The following is a 16,806-nucleotide window of genomic DNA, read 5'->3' as shown; positions in this document are numbered from 1 at the left end:
ATATAATCTTTTGTTGTTTGTTCTTTTTGGACATGAGCTAAACTATGGTAGTAGTTATATCATTCTCCTCATAAATGTGTGACTCAGAGCACCTTTGAAAACAAGCTGACACTTGCATGCTCACAATTCCGGAAGATTGATTCTAGACTAGGACTTCAGAAGAGTACACCACTTGCCATGTGTTATATAAGATTCCATCTAGCTCTCCATCCTGACAGGCTGTCAGTCATCATGCAGATTGCTAGTGGATCTGCCAAAGATTTTCCCTTAGGAGTGGGAAGAGCTCTATTTTTAACCTGTAGAGAGATTCTGTCTACCTCTGACAGAGGTAGAACACTGAGAAGCAAAATCAGTGTAGTTTGCCAGGCATGCCTGAAGGCGGTACTGACAGACCTCAGTGTGGGGAAAAAAATCTTTAAAGAGATACTTTTTGCCAGCTTCTTAGCCGGGAAGAAGCCTAGCAGTTTCAAACCAGACAGAGCAATAAACTCCCACTCAAAGAATCCTAGTTTATAACCTCATGTTGGTCCAAAACCTGACATTCAGTTGATGGTGTCAGTGGCATGATGAATCCAATGAGTACAACATTAACCACTTAATACACAAAAGATCATACGTACTCAAACAACGCTGTATAGCTGATGGTAATTTGAAACATCATGGGGCAGAACTACTTTATCCCAGCTGATATGAAATATTTATATTATTATAACTATGCATGCTTACACTTCAGCACAACTCTAATGAAGTGCTTCGGTACTCACAATCAAGAGTTACACTTTATTGTGTAAATACAATATTATGGTGCGTTGAAATTGAAATTAAAATTAAAATTTGTAATTTGGGAGGGTGATTATAAGCCAAACAAACCAATACCTGATGAGAAAATAAGTAACTTTTTGCCAGAACTACTTAAGTCTTAATTTAAGTTAGCTTTAGAATTTAAAAGCACAAGACAGTAAGCCTGATTTATATTCAATTGCTGTACCTTCCTGGTTCTTTTTTATTGAAAGATATTCCTCACACATCCATTTAGCAGAGTGACAAGTTTTCTTTGAGGCTCATTTTCAATTATTTATATTAAAGGTCCACATCTCTCTTTGTTAATTCCAAACTCACATCCTACTTTCACTTAATGGCAATGTTATTCCTACTGAATATTATGACTTCATATCAATTAGAAAATTTTAAAATTTTGAACAACTCTTATTCTCCCCGGGGATACAGTGGGACAGAGAAAATAAGTCTTTCAAAACTTTACACTGATAAAATATTCTCCTCTTCCAAGAGCTAAATGTGAATGTTTAATAAAACAAGCGATGTCCAAGGCCATGTGTCAGGGACTGCTAAGTATAGGTGATCAACCATTATATTTCAGTAGCGTACTGGCTATGGCATGATCCTTTACTGCAGGAACTGCAACATGTTGCCTAATCTAAATAAACCAAATAACGGATGAACTAAGTAGAGATACTCACAAGAACTCTCTTTCTAGAAACCACACAAAGAATGCCAGACTAGTACAGCAAAACTGGATAAACCACCGAGAATGAAAGATAGGTTTTCACCTGATATATTACCAAAACAGCCAGCATTGGTGGGGCTGAAGCACAGTGAAGGTTTCAAGTTTATTCAACATGTCCAATAAGCAGTACCATAAGGCATAGGTGCCTTCACAAAAAAATGAAGCTTCCAGGCTAGTTTTCATACATCTTTTTAGCCTCTGCTGCAACAGGAAAGCAATTCTTAAAATGATATATAAGGAATCAAAAATTCATTTTAATCATCTCAGACTACCAACTATTATGGCCCTGGTGCCAAACTACTGTATATACTCGTTCATTAGCTCGTTCGTTTATAAGCCGACCCCCCAAGATGGATAGGTAAAAATAGCAAAAAAACTGTATGACCTTTCATAAGCCGACCCTATATTTCAGGGGTTGGCAAACTGGCTCCTGGCCCATTAGGGTAAGTTTTGTTAACTTGGAGCGTTCACAGGCACGGAGCCCCTCAGCTCCCAGTGGCTGCAGTTTGTCATTCCCAGCCAATGGGAGCTGCGGGAAGTGGTGGCACTTCCCATAGCTCCCGTTGGCTGGGAACGGCAAACCACAGCCACTGGGAGCTGAGGGGCTCCGTGCCTGCAGATGCTCCAAGTAAACAAAACTTACCAAACTGCCAGCGGCTTACCCTGACAGGCTGGGAGCCAAGGTTTTCCAACTGCTATATTTTAAAAGCTGGCATCACAACAAACACTCAAAAGTTTTGCTAGAATTATTTTAATGTAATCTAATGAAAAACCTGTTATAACAACAATTGAACAAATATGTATTTGCCTTCAAAATTACAGTCAATATTTAAAATCAGTAAATGGATATTTAAAACAAGTAACTTAGAACAATATGAGACTTTAAAAAGTCTTAAAATCCTTCAAAGTCTGAATCAGTCTCTGATTCACCAAACAGTTCATTAAACTCTGCTTCAGTCACAGCTGCACCTGCATGGTCATTGTAGATGTCGGCAGTGCCATCTTCAGACTCAGATTCCTTCTCATCATCAGTCTCTGTTGTGTCATCATCTTCTGACCCGTCGAGTGCATTGCTGAGACAGCATTTCCTAAATGATTTTTCTATCATTTCCAAGGGAATGGACACCCACGCATCCTTGATCCACTGGGTGACCAGACTGATTTCGGGCTTCACAAGATTCCTGCCTTTTTTCAACTTCACCATGCCTGAGCACATCCATTCAGACCACATTTTGCGTAGCCTGCCTTTAAAGGGTTTGTTCAGGCAGTCATCAAGCGGTTGTAGAACTGAAAAGTTAAGCCTCCAGGTATTACAGACAAAGTAGTTTTCATATTTTTGGCCTCATTTTTCACCTCATCCATCTTGTGTGCCCTGAACACGTCCCAAACGAGCATAGCAGGTTTCTTGAAACGTGCTCCTGGTCTCTTATTCCACACTTTTCCCCAGACATTCAGTAGTCCCACTTTCATCCATCCATCCCTTTTTGTATACATGTATGATGACACCAGTAGGAAATGTCATGTTTTTAGGCAAAGTTTTTCTTTTAAAAATAACAGGAGGGAGCTTTGATCCATTTGCCAAACATGATAAAACCACCATAAAATGGATTTTTTCATGGTCAGTGGTTTTAAGTACAACTCACCAACAGCGATTACCGTTCTGTTGCTCAGGAGATCGAATGTCATCGGTGTTTCATCCATATTTCCTATTTGTGACAGTTCAAATGCATATTCCTTTTGATATTTTATAATAAACTTCGGAAACATTCAAATTTTTCTTCCAGATCTCTCAGCAGCTTTTGCACTATCTTTGTTCCCTAATGATGACAGAGACTATGACGGTTCACGAAGTGAGTACACCAACTCGCTGATGCGACAAACACTGATGGCTTTACTGACTTGCATTTGTCTTCTTTTGACATTTGCAGAGTAGGCAGACGAATTCCAGTTCTAGTGACAATGTACCCATTTTGTCGACATTCAACAACCCAGTTATTGAGATCTTTCTCCAGCTCAGAAAATGAAGCGCACCCCGTTGGACATTTTTTCTTGCTTCTTGGTATGTCTTTTAGTGTTTTATTTTTTTGCCATTCTCTTACTTGTTTCTCATTGATACAGAATTCATGAGCAGCGGCGCAATTATTGTTGTTTCTGCATATTCAACAACTTTAAGTTTGAATGCTGCGTGATAAGCACACCTTTTTCTTTTTATTTCGCCATTGTTCATTTTAAATACCAGTATGAAAATTTATTATTATTGTAGTTATAGATTTTGTAGGACTTTATATAGGAATGTCACCTGCTTTATCACCGTCAAATTATTATTGTTCTTTGTTTATTTCAAAGCAGCCCTGTAGATTGGCATGTCTGTGGGGATAACATGCTATTTCAATTTTAATAGATATTCCATCAATTCTGCACATTATATTTTCATATTGGCTCAAGACTTATGAGGTCCATAGGTAGAAATGCATGAAGAGATCAAATTACACAGTAGTGGACTGACACCAGCGCTATAGTACTATCATTCATTCTATTTTTCTGACTGGCTTATAAGGTATAGCATTTTGTGAAATGCATGGGTCAAACTGTGTCATGCAGATCTGCACTGCTCTTTTAAGTATTCCTTTCAAGCCAATCTAGCCCACTAAACAAAGCCTTTGCAACTTTAAAAGGCTGCAATATTGACATCAATAAATGCATCGGCAAACTCTGACTCCCAGTCTGTCAGGATAAGCCGCTGGAGGGTCGGGATGTTTTGTTTACCTGGAGAGTCTGCAGGCATGGACCCCTCAGCTCCCTGTGACCGCGGTGCGCCATTCCCAGCCAATGGGAGCTGCAAACCGCAGTCACAGGGTGCTGAGGAGCTCCATGCTTGCAGACGCTCCATGTAAACAAAATAACAATGTATTAGATATTCAATTCAATAATTCCAAATTTTGGTGTAGACCCTTTTATAAGCCACTCTTTGAGTCACTTTTTTACCAAAAATATTCGGTTTATGAACGAGTATATACGGTACTCAGTCTCTCTGCAAAAAGCCTAATCAAAATCAGCTTCCTCAAGACACTTATTCCAGGGACCAGCATGCTACAAAAACTTGTTATCAAAGAGACCACTCTCAAAACAAGGGACATTCAAAGTACTGAACCTAATGCAAGAACTCAAAAATCACTTTCCTGGTCACTACTGCTTCCCTTGTGCGTAAAGTTCCAGCAACAGAGGGAAAGCAACTTTTTTCAAGTCTCATAATTCTGCTCCTGCTGTGAACAAAGACAAGTGTATGCATTTATGTTATTGGGTACTTTGGAAGGGAGGTATTTTTTGCTCTTCTCATCCCGTAATAGCAAGCAGCCCATGAAAGTTTGCTGTTTTTTTTTTTTAAATCAAATTAGTTTCATTTTTTGTTGCTGCTCTCCAACCTCCTCTGCCTAATACAAAGCACAAAGTCCAACCTCAACAGGTTTCAGTGTCATATTTTAAATTTTCTAAATGCAGGTCTAAATAATAATACCTAGCCCTTACACAGCATGTTGAATCAGTAGATATCAAAGAAGGTCAGTATAATTGTCCCCATTTTACAGTGGGGAAACAGGAAGGTGAAGTGATGTGCCCATGGTCACCAGGCAGGAGAGTGAAAGAGCTGGGAATAAAACCCAGGTCTCCTGACTCCCAGTTGAGTGCTCTATCCAATAGGCCATTGACATACAAGCTCTCTAAATGTACAAATATCTCACTGCAGGTTCATGGGCAAAAAAACCAAAACACATTGTGAGTTTTCACCCAGAGGTGCAAAGATTAATTAGAAGTGTACAGAAACAGACTGATACTCATGTCTTCATCAGTTAGTTTTAAGGGCACTGATGGGACCTGCCTTTAAGTTACTCAGGAAATTACTAGATCATCTGCTTAAAAAAAAAAATAGTATGCTTGTTGGTAACCTACTCCATCTCATTTAGAACTATAAAATATTTATCTCAGTAACCTCAAATCACGTTCCATCAAGTAAAATTAATACAGCATACTCCCAATTATCCAACTACCAGGAGGGACTCAGGATTTTATTCAGATAATAGGAAGTTTGGATAATCAATAAGGAGCAGCAGCATAGGAAGCCCTCTACAGTTCCACCGTCACGGCTCTGCTCACTCACTCTCCATTATTGCAGGCACAAGCTGAAGGAGGGAGACTGAGGTCCTGACAGGGCAGAGCAGAGACCCTCAGCCCAGACTCTGCTCTGCCCCATCAGGACCGCAGCCTTCCCGGCACCTCCACAGTAAGATAGGCTCCCCTGCAGCAGACATGCCAAACCCGCAAAAAAAAAAAAAAAAAAGGCAGAAATTGGGCTTGTTTTTGGCTTAATTGGCTTGAGTTGCTTGTTGGCTAGTTTTTAGCTTGTAGCTTCTTTTTTTTTTTTTTTTAATCGGCTCCCAGCGAGCAGGGGCAAAGGGGGGGGGGGGGCGGGGGAGGAGGAGTCAGGGCTGCACAGCAGGCCCACCACAGTCCCAGACTGCAGGCCGTGGGATCTAGTCACATAGACTATTGGAGTTCTTAGGGATTGGCTTGTTTTGGCCTTATTTTGAAATGGGATTAGCTTGATTTTTGGCTTATTGTGAAAGTAGGGGTGCTTATTTACTGCATGAAAGTTGGTAACTGTACCCTGCAGCCGGGGGTCTCTGCTCTGTTATGCAAATCCCTTCCCAGCATGAGGGAGTAGGAAGGGATTCGAATAATGCAGAGGTTCAGATAACAGGATTTTGAAAAAATCAGGACTATACTGCACAATAGTACCACAGTTTATTTCAAAATTGGGTATCTTAATTTTTATGTATTACACACATCTCCACACCCAAAAACCCTAACCAAAGTTACTACAAGGAAGTGAAATGGCATATGCTAGATATCATGAAAACTGCAAAGACAAAAGAACCTCCATTTTCAATAAAAATTATCACCCCTATGTTAGCATGAACAACATCAAAAATCATTAATAATTATCTAATTCTTTTCTAAACTTAGCTCCGGTATTTGACTGTAACCTCTTGTAGCAATGAATTCAACTCCATAGGCTATGTGCGTTGTATTTCTGTTTTGTTCCAAGTTTACTGAGAGCCCCCCACATACACTTTGTATTACAAGACAATGTAGAAATACAATCTAGAATTTTAAATATTGCAGACAATCTTTTCTAACTTCTTTCAAAGTTAAAACCCTAGTTTATTATGATCTCTAGGCATATTTAACCATCACCATACTTCAGGTCACCTTCTCCAGACCTTTTTGGTCTCTTAAGTGTCAAACTAGACGTTACTCTAAGCAAGTATTATACTCAGTTATGCCAACATATATTTTCTGGGTTATTCTTTATCTTTTTAAAAATTCACTCAAGTACCTAATATGCTTTTTTTGCCACGACAGCTGCATAAACAGAAGATTTCTTCAAACCTCACTGCCAACTGTATTCAACTTGAATATCATATGCTGGTAGTTTCATTTCTAAATTAAATGATTTAAAGCTTAATAAAGTCAAAAGTGAAGGACTCCCTCCCCCAAAGCCCACATCCCATTATTCAAAACTACTAAACATTGCCAAAACAAATTTTACAAAACAAAATTTTATCAAAACTTTCACTTTTGAGCTAAAAAGCACAAGAAAGCTTCACTGAAAGCTCTTCTCCCCTCAGAAATCAATGCTCAAGTACATTATAATCAAATATGTTATAATCAAGATTGTTATAAATACGCGCACCCCAAGAATAAATTGCATCTTTGTTATATCAGAAATTAAGTTTTATGACTTAAAGGAAAAAACAAAAAAACAATAAAGTGGAATTTCTTAACTACAATATACCATACTTGTGATTCTACTTTCCTATTTTTAGTAAGAATTGTGCAGAATGCTACAACTCGTATTACTGGTCAAACTTGCGGTTGATTTTGTCTATCAAATTAATATGTCTGTGCTTGGTTTACATTAAGATCACATTTGTCTCATTTGAGAACTTCCAGTATGGGTGGAGAAAGTTAATACCAATCTATAATTAGTCCCTTAACGGTTCATATATTTCTTAATTTTCCTTACTAGTTTCGTATGAACTAAGCTCTCCTCAGTCTTTTCTTTCTACTTGATTTTGCAACTGGCAAGATAAGTATATTGCAATCCTTTAAATGGCTAGTGATTGCGTAGTTTACAAGACAGCTATCAATCAAATGACTAAACTGGCCAGAAGTTTATAAGGATATGAACCACCTCATTCAGCAATGAACCATTAGAGGACAGTGCTGTATTGAAACATCCAATGCACTATATACAACCCCTTTGGCTGAGGAACTAGGATTCCCACCACAGTGCTATCTTTGAACTACGCTTCAAGGTTCTGTTTTTCATAGTGGCCTTAAACAATAAAAAAGATCTGTCAGTTTCATTCTCAAACTACAATTAGCTGCACTTGAGAGAGATCTAGGATCATGTATAGCTGGTATTTCTCCAGCGCCTGGAAGTGGGATAAACTGAGCAACAAAACTCCTGTTAACTCCAATTAAAGAAGAAGGTAGCCCTTTGACAACAAATACTCTAAGTATTTATTGATAAAATTTTCTATCTGAATAAATAGCAAGACATGCCACTATTACCAACATAACTTGTCACACTATTTTCAGCTTTAATAAATCTAACAGCAGTCAGTATCAAATACACCTACAGTACTCCTAACTTGGCAAAGCAAAATAACCCGTCTATTACTCAGTTTTGAGTTCTGTCCTAACTGTGAGATGATGAGATGACAATGGTCACAACACTTGCCTGTAAATACTGATTGGTCAAAGTTTTTTAAATGTTGCATTTTATTTTTTCTTAACACATCTATACATATCATTGTTACTTTATCTTACATTCCATTGCCACTACAAAAAATTATATGATTTTATTAAACGAATGTTAAAATTATATAATGAACAGGTTAAGGAAAGGGTGTCTGTCCATCTTACTAAAAGTTATTTTTGGCCAATAATCACTTGGTGAAATTCTATAGCCTGTGCTGTGAATGAGGTCACACACTTTTGGCCTTAAAAATCAATGACTATTCACTGAATCTTAGATATTCAACTTAAGACAGAATGATATATCTCAGTACACACTACTAACACTTAGCATACAGACACATTAAGTATAAAAGAGTTCGTCATTTTATAAATAGTAAAATCACAATTGTGCACATAACCATTTTCATCAAATTTTCCCTGTGCAATGTAATATTTCAATTTTTTTAAATGTAACTAGTATGACTTTATTTTCTGTTATTTTTATTCAGGAACATTTACTTCACAGTGAAGTCTGAGACAACACAACTCAATACTAATCTACCACAATCCTGTTGGCACTTTGGGCAGTACCAAAAGACCACCCAATGCAGGCACACTCAAATAAAGCAGGCAGATTACATTTAAGGAGTTCAAATCCTCCCTACACAAAAAGGCATAGCCTGGGCCAATTTTGGCAACAGATCTTGAAAGCAGGGGGATGGATTTAACAGTGAGCTATTTTTACTCTTAAATTCAACCTTCTCGATTTGCAGTAATGCATATCCCGTAGCTTTCAACATTACCAATAGCAAGGCAGTGATTACAAAGCATACTACTGAACTCCAATACTTATTTGATATGCTTTTTATAATCATGAGAAATCCCAGAAGGACATCTATACTTGACATATAACTAGAAAGTGTTTCCCTGCAATATTTTATGTAGCCTGAACACGTTAATCTGCATGAATACTGTTTCTAACAGGAGGCAATTTTACACTCTTCTAATGAGTTTAGATTACAAATCAGATTGATAATGAGAAATGAAATCTGATCTGCTATAGTGATCATTATTGGTAACTGAGTGATTTCAGACTATTTATTTATGTTTTTATTCTAGCCCAAAACATGACAAAATCAGGTACAAAATGGAAAAACACCACCACTGTACTCTTGCTCATATCTGTAATGATACTTTGTTTACACTTTCAAGAAGTGACCTTTTCAATAGAAACACAACTGGATTTCACATTCCTGTAACAAGATCTTCAATGAAGAACCTCAATCAAGAATAAGCCCTACTCAAAAGAAAGCATTTTTTTAAATCTTAAAATATTCCTGTGTGATGCCAATAAGTTATTTGAAATATGCACCCTAAATAAGATACTGGCTGATAATCCTTTAAAGGATTAAGTCAATTACTCCCAAAATTCAGGCTTAGTAAATAGAAATGTTCATACCTTTTTTTTAAATTCCACTGAAGAGACTACATTTAAATACTCCTCTGCTATGTTTGTAACGAATAGAGAAGTATTATGCTAGTGTAAGAGAGCCAGAAAATGAAGGTGACTAATCTATTTTCATTGTCCAAATTGAGGAAAAAGCAAAAAATCTTCATTATAAAATCTGAATTTTAGTTTTTTTTCATTTTTAATAATTTGAGATGTTAGTAACAAAAGGATTTTTTTAAACTTTAAAGGGAGTGAGAAAATATTTGGTGATATAAATACTTACAAACTACTCCAAATTAAATGTGTCTAATATTCCATAGTTACTAGAAAGACTTGGAACAAGAAGCAACATTTTACCAGGATGGCCAGGAGCATGGTTATTAAATACTAGCAAAATGAGTGACTTGTTAATGTAGTGTTGTAGCCAAGTTACTCCCAGGATATTAAGAGAGACAAAGTGGGTTAGGTAATATCTTTTACTGGACCAACTTCTATTGTGAGACAGACAAGAGCTTACACTGAGCTCTTCTTCAAGTCTGGGAAATGTACTTGTTAATGATGAACTCTGACACAATATTTTGAAGAAATTTAGGTAGTGTATGCAAAACACATACCTTGTTTATTATTGACTTAATTATATTTTTAAAGGCTGGAGCAGCTCTTAGATAAGAAAAAAAAAGGACTGACACGCAGAAAGTAACCCCAATTAAACTCTCACAATCATACATACCTTTTAAAGGGTAAAAAAAGAGCCTTTATCAATTTAATGAAGACCATGCTGAGATCCCATGACAATCAGACCTTTAACTGAAAAGCTTCAAGTGTCAATAACAAACTACCGTATATACTCTATCATAAGCCGGTTCGTTTATAAGCCGACCCCCACTTCCCCCAAGACGGATACGTAAAAATGGAAAAATTTTATGACCCATTCATAAGCCAACCCTATAATACAGGGGTCAGCAAACTTTGGCTCCCGGGCCATCAGGATAAGCTGCTGATGGGTCGAGATGGTTTGTTTACCTCATGCATCCACAGGCAGGGAGGTAAACCTAAGTAAACAAGTGTCCCTGCGCACCAGTTGCTTACCCTGGTGGGCTGGGACAGCAACTGGTGGAGAAATTGTTTTTTTTGGGGTGTGGGGGGGGGAGCTGGGAATCAGGGAAGTAACCCCTGTGACCACCCCCCACATGACCCCACCCCTAGCCCGGGACCCCCACACTCTCTGCATCCCATCCCTTCCCACCTTATCTGGGGAGGGCCAGGAGAGGATGTCTCTGACCTGGCTGGAGCTGCTCCAACATAGCATGCTCTGTGGGGCAGGGCTGAGTGGCACAGCTACAGCCTGCCAGCCCCGGAGCTGCCCTTCCTTCGGAGGCTGGGGGGAGAGCAGTGTGGCCAGAATAGGAGAGACTCTGGTCCCGCCTCCTCCCTTCTGGCTCTGCTGACTGTGCTGCCTCTCCTTGCCCCCTCTGTTGGGAGGGAGGGGCTGTGTCCCATCTCTCCCTCTCTATACCCGTTCATAAACCAACCCCCTTCTCTGGTGCTTCCCTTTTTTACTAAAAAATTTGGCTTATGAACAAGTATATACGGTACCTGACTTTTAAACAGGACAGAAATCTGTTTAGAGTCAAGAGATTGATGATAGATTAAAACTGCAGCTTCAACTTGTGGAGAACATCAGAACACCCAATGATTACTAAATGTATCAGTATCTGCATGGTTGATTTGAAAGAGCCTTATACTATACAGTGAAGTTGTTCCATTTTCCAAACTAGTCAATTTTAAGCAAATAATATATTTTCAAATCATTCAATCAAATCAAGCCACTATAGCTATAACTTTAGATCTCAAGTTATAAACAAAATGTTTTAGGCTGAGAGATGGAAGAATACTCTGATTTAGGAAGGTAGTATGGTTCAGTGGATAAAGCATCTAAGAGGCAAGAGATCTGGGTTCCATTCTCAGCATTGCCAGTGGCTCATTCAGGAAATCACTTCAACTCTGTGCCTCAGTTTCTCCATTTGTTAAAAAAAAGTTATAATTATACTTACTTTCATCACGTGTTTTAAGAGCTACTTATGAGAACAACCATGTAATGAGTAAATCTGATGACTGCCACAATATCATAGGATCAACTATTGCCCATTACATCAGAACAGAAAACTGGTTTTGCCTCAGCAAGCAAGAGGCTATTAAGACTGAAAGATCTAGGGGCTACAAATACTGGATACTAGTCTTTCATTCATTGTGAGGGCGGGAGTGGAAATATTTCATATTTCATCAGCCACCATCAGATATTTTCTTAAACCTATATGAACTCCAAATGGTAACACCTTCTCATTCAGACCTTATGCAGCAATTGTTGATTAAGGTTCTGAGTAATTAAGTCAGTTAGCAAAGATGCTGACCATCTTTCTCATCTGTAAAGAAAGCAAAAACCAGGAACATTTTACTGGAGGCTGCTCAGAGCTTCCTGACAAGACTAGTACTTGCTTATTTTTGAATGCAACATGCTGCTTACACCAAAGCATGTTAACACATATCATACCCTCATTCGACTATCACAAATGTCAGAAAGTAAATCCTTTGGGAGCAAAAAAATAGCCTGTTTTTGTTCTGGACTCTAAAAATCCCTATCTGGATGTCTAGTGTGCACATCAAATGTTTGATTATAGGAATGCTATATGAGTCAACCACTTTCTTTTCTGCCCCATCAAAAGAACTTCAGCAAATCAGTGACAATCACAGTAAAACACTATTCTTTTTACCAACGCAAGACAATTTGCCATATTGGATTTGAAACAGAACCTTTTTTAAGGTACACTACCTATTATCAGCTTGTCTAAGTGGAATAAAAGGAGAATATATTACTTACAATCTCTTTCGCACACACCTCCCCCTCCCCCACAACTTTCTAAGTTATTTCATTGGAGAAACAGTGTTTTATTGTACCTTGCTGTTAAGCATGGTGGTTAACTGAACATTGTTCTGATGTATTTTAACATAAAAGGGTACATACTGGGATGGCATGTATAGTAAGTGAACTGACCTGCTGTGTCTGACCAATAGGTCTGGTCCTTCTATATAGTCATCAAAGGCCCCATTTTGCTTCATGTTCTACTTAAAAATTCCCTTCCACAAAAGCCTTCCCAACACCTGTACTTGTCTAAATAAAGTTTAAGTTTACACTTAAAACAATTTGTATGTCTCCCATTCTGAAGGTACACACTGTGACTATTTGTTTGCTTATTCATATCCTTCCTATAGACTTTGCAAATCAATGATGATTCAAGGACAGCATCTCTTACATCTCAACAGTTCTGTTTATACCCAGTAAACATTGCTTATTTTTGGCTAAGAGAGACATTCTAGGTTGATATGCCCGCAATTATACATACTAGCTTTGGTTTAGTATGCATGTGTGTACCCTCTTTCTACTCTTCTTGGGAGACAACAGGGTATTGAAATGTATAATACAGTGCAGCCATTCTCAAAGAGCATGTAGAATTCTGGGGCCTGCTAACCCTGTGAGAGACTTCATAAAACCTGGAAGCATTTTAACAATGTACAACAGAAAAAAAACCCCTCTAATTTTGGGTGTTATAGGAGAATATGCAATTTTAAAAGTTCTACCAAAAAAATTAGTGAGCGTATTCCTGTAGGTTTAATTTTAATTGACTAAATGGGTAGATAATAATTCAAATCTGATATGAAAATTATAGTTTGTTGTAAATCTGTCTTCTGTAATAAGCAAGCTTTATGCCCTGTTGATAAAACATGGGCTACCTAAAGCTATTTTTCAGGAACATAGTTGTCCTCTGTAAGACAAGATCACATCAGTTTATTCTACTTGCCCATTTAAAGGGTTCTACAAATAAGCCACCAAAATGATTCTAAAATTTCCCAAAGAATGCAAGAAAAGACTGCTCTGCTCCCCAAAATACTATAAATAGAAAAAGAACTTGAAGAATTAACACTGTTAAATGTAAAAAGTTAAATACAAAGAAAGATTAAAGGATTAGCTAAGAAGTACAAGAACTGCTGATACTATTTGAAGAATTAAGGAATTTATGTTTATGCAAATAGATTTATTTATATTTTCTCAAAATTAACAGTAATAGTTTTGTTTCAGAATAAAAGCTTTAATAAATTGTTCACTTAATGCCCATTGTCAATCTGTGGGCACTAAAAATTACCACATAATTATGATCACCATTGCACAACTTTCTTTTGGTCCTCACCTTCCAAGGGGCCTGTCTTCCTAGCAACTGAATGTGTGTCTCTGTTCAGAACCCCCCTCACTGTTCAAGCTGGGGTTTATCAGAGAACAGTGTAATCAATCAGAGCCTATTGTAAGGGAACGGTTTTAAGCCAGTCTTAGTAAGACTACATAGCTAGCTCCCCACAAATAAATATCTGACACACAGAAGCACTTGCAATTCTCACATTCCTTTTCTTCATTACCAAAAGTTAATGAACTGCCTACTGAGACACTCCAAAGGATTAACCTAAAACTGCTCCGAAATACGCCGGCATCGTGTCATCTGCCCTCCCAAAGGGGACAAACTCCACCTGGGAAAGGAGCATGCCGTTGCAGATCCCCTAGTTATACCAGCAGATAATGGTGCAAAATAGCACCACTCCCTCCCCGCTACAAACCCTTGATAACAGCTGGACTTAACCCAGCCGCAAGCAGACCGAGACTAGGAGACAAGGAACAAACAGAGCTGAGGACACCCCGGGAAAGGGGGAGCGTCTCTCCTCACACATGCACCATCCGCCCCGGGGCCTCTCCTACCCGCTCCCCGGGGAAGACGCGCCACACAGGTTTTGGGGAGGGAGCAATCCCCGCTCTGAGCCCCCCCAGTCACTCCCGCCGATCCCCAGAGACCCGCCCCGAAAGCGGGCAGGGCAGAGATGCGGCACGTCCCTGGCCAGCTCCCAGGCGATGGAGGCCGGGCTGCCCCGTCCCCTCGGCTGGGCAGTCTGGGGAGGTTTAAGGGCCTGGCTGCGGCGCAGACGCTCCCAGGCTGCGGGCGGAGAGGCCCCGCTCCAGGCACGGGGGGGCGAGGCATACAACGCGGGGCGGCTGCTGCGGCACCTGCCCGCCTCTGCCCGGGAGCGGCCTGGGTCGGAGCCGGGCCCGAGACACACGATTCCCTGCGGGATCTCAAGATGGCGGCGGCGGCGCCGCCGTGTCCCGGTCACCGGCTCTGGCTCCCCGCTCCGCAGGGAGACCGGGACGGGGCCTTGCCGCCGCGACCCCGGAGAAGTCGCTCCCCGGGGAAGGGGCGGACCGGGCCCGGCTCCCCCACCACCACGCCACCCCGTAGCCTGTCGGCCCCGGGCGACTCGGCCCCCACCCCTCGTACCTTTGAATTTGAGGTCGGTGGGCGGATCGAGCACCAGGATCTGCTCGTGCTTAGCCAGAGTCCCAGCGGCCGCCATCTCGCTCGCTCGCTCGCTCGCGGGCTGCCGCGGGGGGAGGGGAGGAGGAGCCGGGCAGAGGCGCCGCTCGCTCACGCCGGGGAGGGGGAGCAGGACTCGCCGAAGTCGGCTGGGGTCCGGACCGAGCGGCCGCCGCCTCGTTCCCCCTGCGTGGGCACGCCCGCGCGTGCTCCTCTCCCCCCTTTTCCTCTAAGAATTGACTCAACCACCCCCCCCCGCCCCGCGGCGGCCGCGCGCAATGCGATCCAACGCCAACCTCGCCGCGGGCACGAGGGCGGCGACGGCAGTGGCAGAACCCAACAGGCGCATGCGCGCTTCCTCCCCTCTCTCTTCTCCTTCCGCCCCCCCTCAGTTGACAGCTCGCTGGACTTGGCTTCGCGGCCCAGCAGTCACGCGCTGCCCCTGCTGAAGCAGCAGGGGGCGCGTGAGCTAGAAGAGGCAGACGGGAAGTGGGTCGAGGGGAAGGAAAAAGAGCGCATGCGCAATGTATAGCGGCGGAGGAAGTGGTGGTCCACGTGGCCAAAGTTCAGCCTGAAGACTACAGATCCCAGCATGCAATACTCTGCAAGCGGTGGGAGCATTGCATGCTAGGAATAGTAGTCTTCAAGGGCCACAGCAGTGCACAAGGGGAGGGTAGAGGCCTGTGGCACCTCATACACTAACAGATGTACTGGAGCATAAGCTTTCAGGGGTGAATATCCACTTCGTGGGATGCATCTAGTGGAAATTTCTAGAGGCAGGTATAAATATGCAAGCAAGAATCAGACTAGGGATAAGGAGCTTAGTTCCATCCGGGAGGGGGAAGCCCTCTTCTAGCAGCTGAGGTGTGAACACCAAGGGAGGAGAAACTGCTTTGTAGTTGGCTAGCCATTCACAGTCTTTGTTTAGTCCTGAGCTGATGGTATCAAATTTTCAAATGGACTGAAGCTCAGCTAAAAGAACAGGAGTACTTGTGGCACCTTAGAGACGAACACATGCTCAAAAAAATTTGTTAGTCTCTAAAGTGCCACAAGTTCTTTTTGCAGATACAAAGTAACACAGCTGCTACTCTGAAGCTCAGCAGGTTCTCTCTGAAGTCTGGTCCTGAAGTTTTTTTGCTGCAGGATGGCTACCTTTAAATCTGCTATTGTGTGTCCAGGGAGGTTGAAGTGTTCTCCTACAGCGGAGGGTAGTGGAAATTGGCTTCTCCTTTATGCGAACGATGCCTGGGAAGAGGGGGAGATCCGTCCTCTGCTGAAAGTAGCACTGGATGGAGCAGGTGGAGTGTCTGCCTTAGGAAAAGGTCAGTGCAAAGGCAAATAAGCTCACATTGCTACAGACACATGCAAACTGGAGCTCTGGCTTTTTAATGGTCCAGTGTAGGCTAGTCAGTCCTCAGCTGGGCAAAAACTGGACTGTCCCAGTGTTAGAGTGTAAGAATAACATGGCCTCATCCAAAGAGTGTCCAATATCCATAGCTGATACAAGCAACAATTTAATTGTTGGTAGAAAGCAGGGCAATTCACCCCACTTCTCCTGACTTTAAACATAATAATTCCAAGACAAAAAAGGATTTTTCCCTTTCACTATCACTAATCCA

General features: G+C 41.1%; 1 protein-coding gene across 1 annotated transcript in view; it reads right to left on the bottom strand.

The window, feature by feature from the left end:
* VAPA (VAMP associated protein A) overlaps window positions 1-15,474 on the bottom strand; it is a 42,334-nt gene extending 26,860 nt beyond the window's left edge. The window contains exon 1 of the mRNA XM_073331611.1: window positions 15,152-15,474. Within this exon, the coding sequence (XP_073187712.1) occupies window positions 15,152-15,227 (76 nt within the window). The 5' untranslated portion in view covers window positions 15,228-15,474. The remainder of the gene's footprint in view (window positions 1-15,151) is intronic.
* Between the last annotated feature and the right edge of the window lie 1,332 nt (window positions 15,475-16,806).

The sequence above is a fragment of the Lepidochelys kempii genome, chromosome 2, assembly GCF_965140265.1.
Source record: "Lepidochelys kempii isolate rLepKem1 chromosome 2, rLepKem1.hap2, whole genome shotgun sequence".
NCBI lineage: Eukaryota > Metazoa > Chordata > Testudines > Cheloniidae > Lepidochelys > Lepidochelys kempii.
Note: the sequence above shows the minus strand (reverse complement) of the source record. Positions and strands in the feature narration are given on the sequence as shown.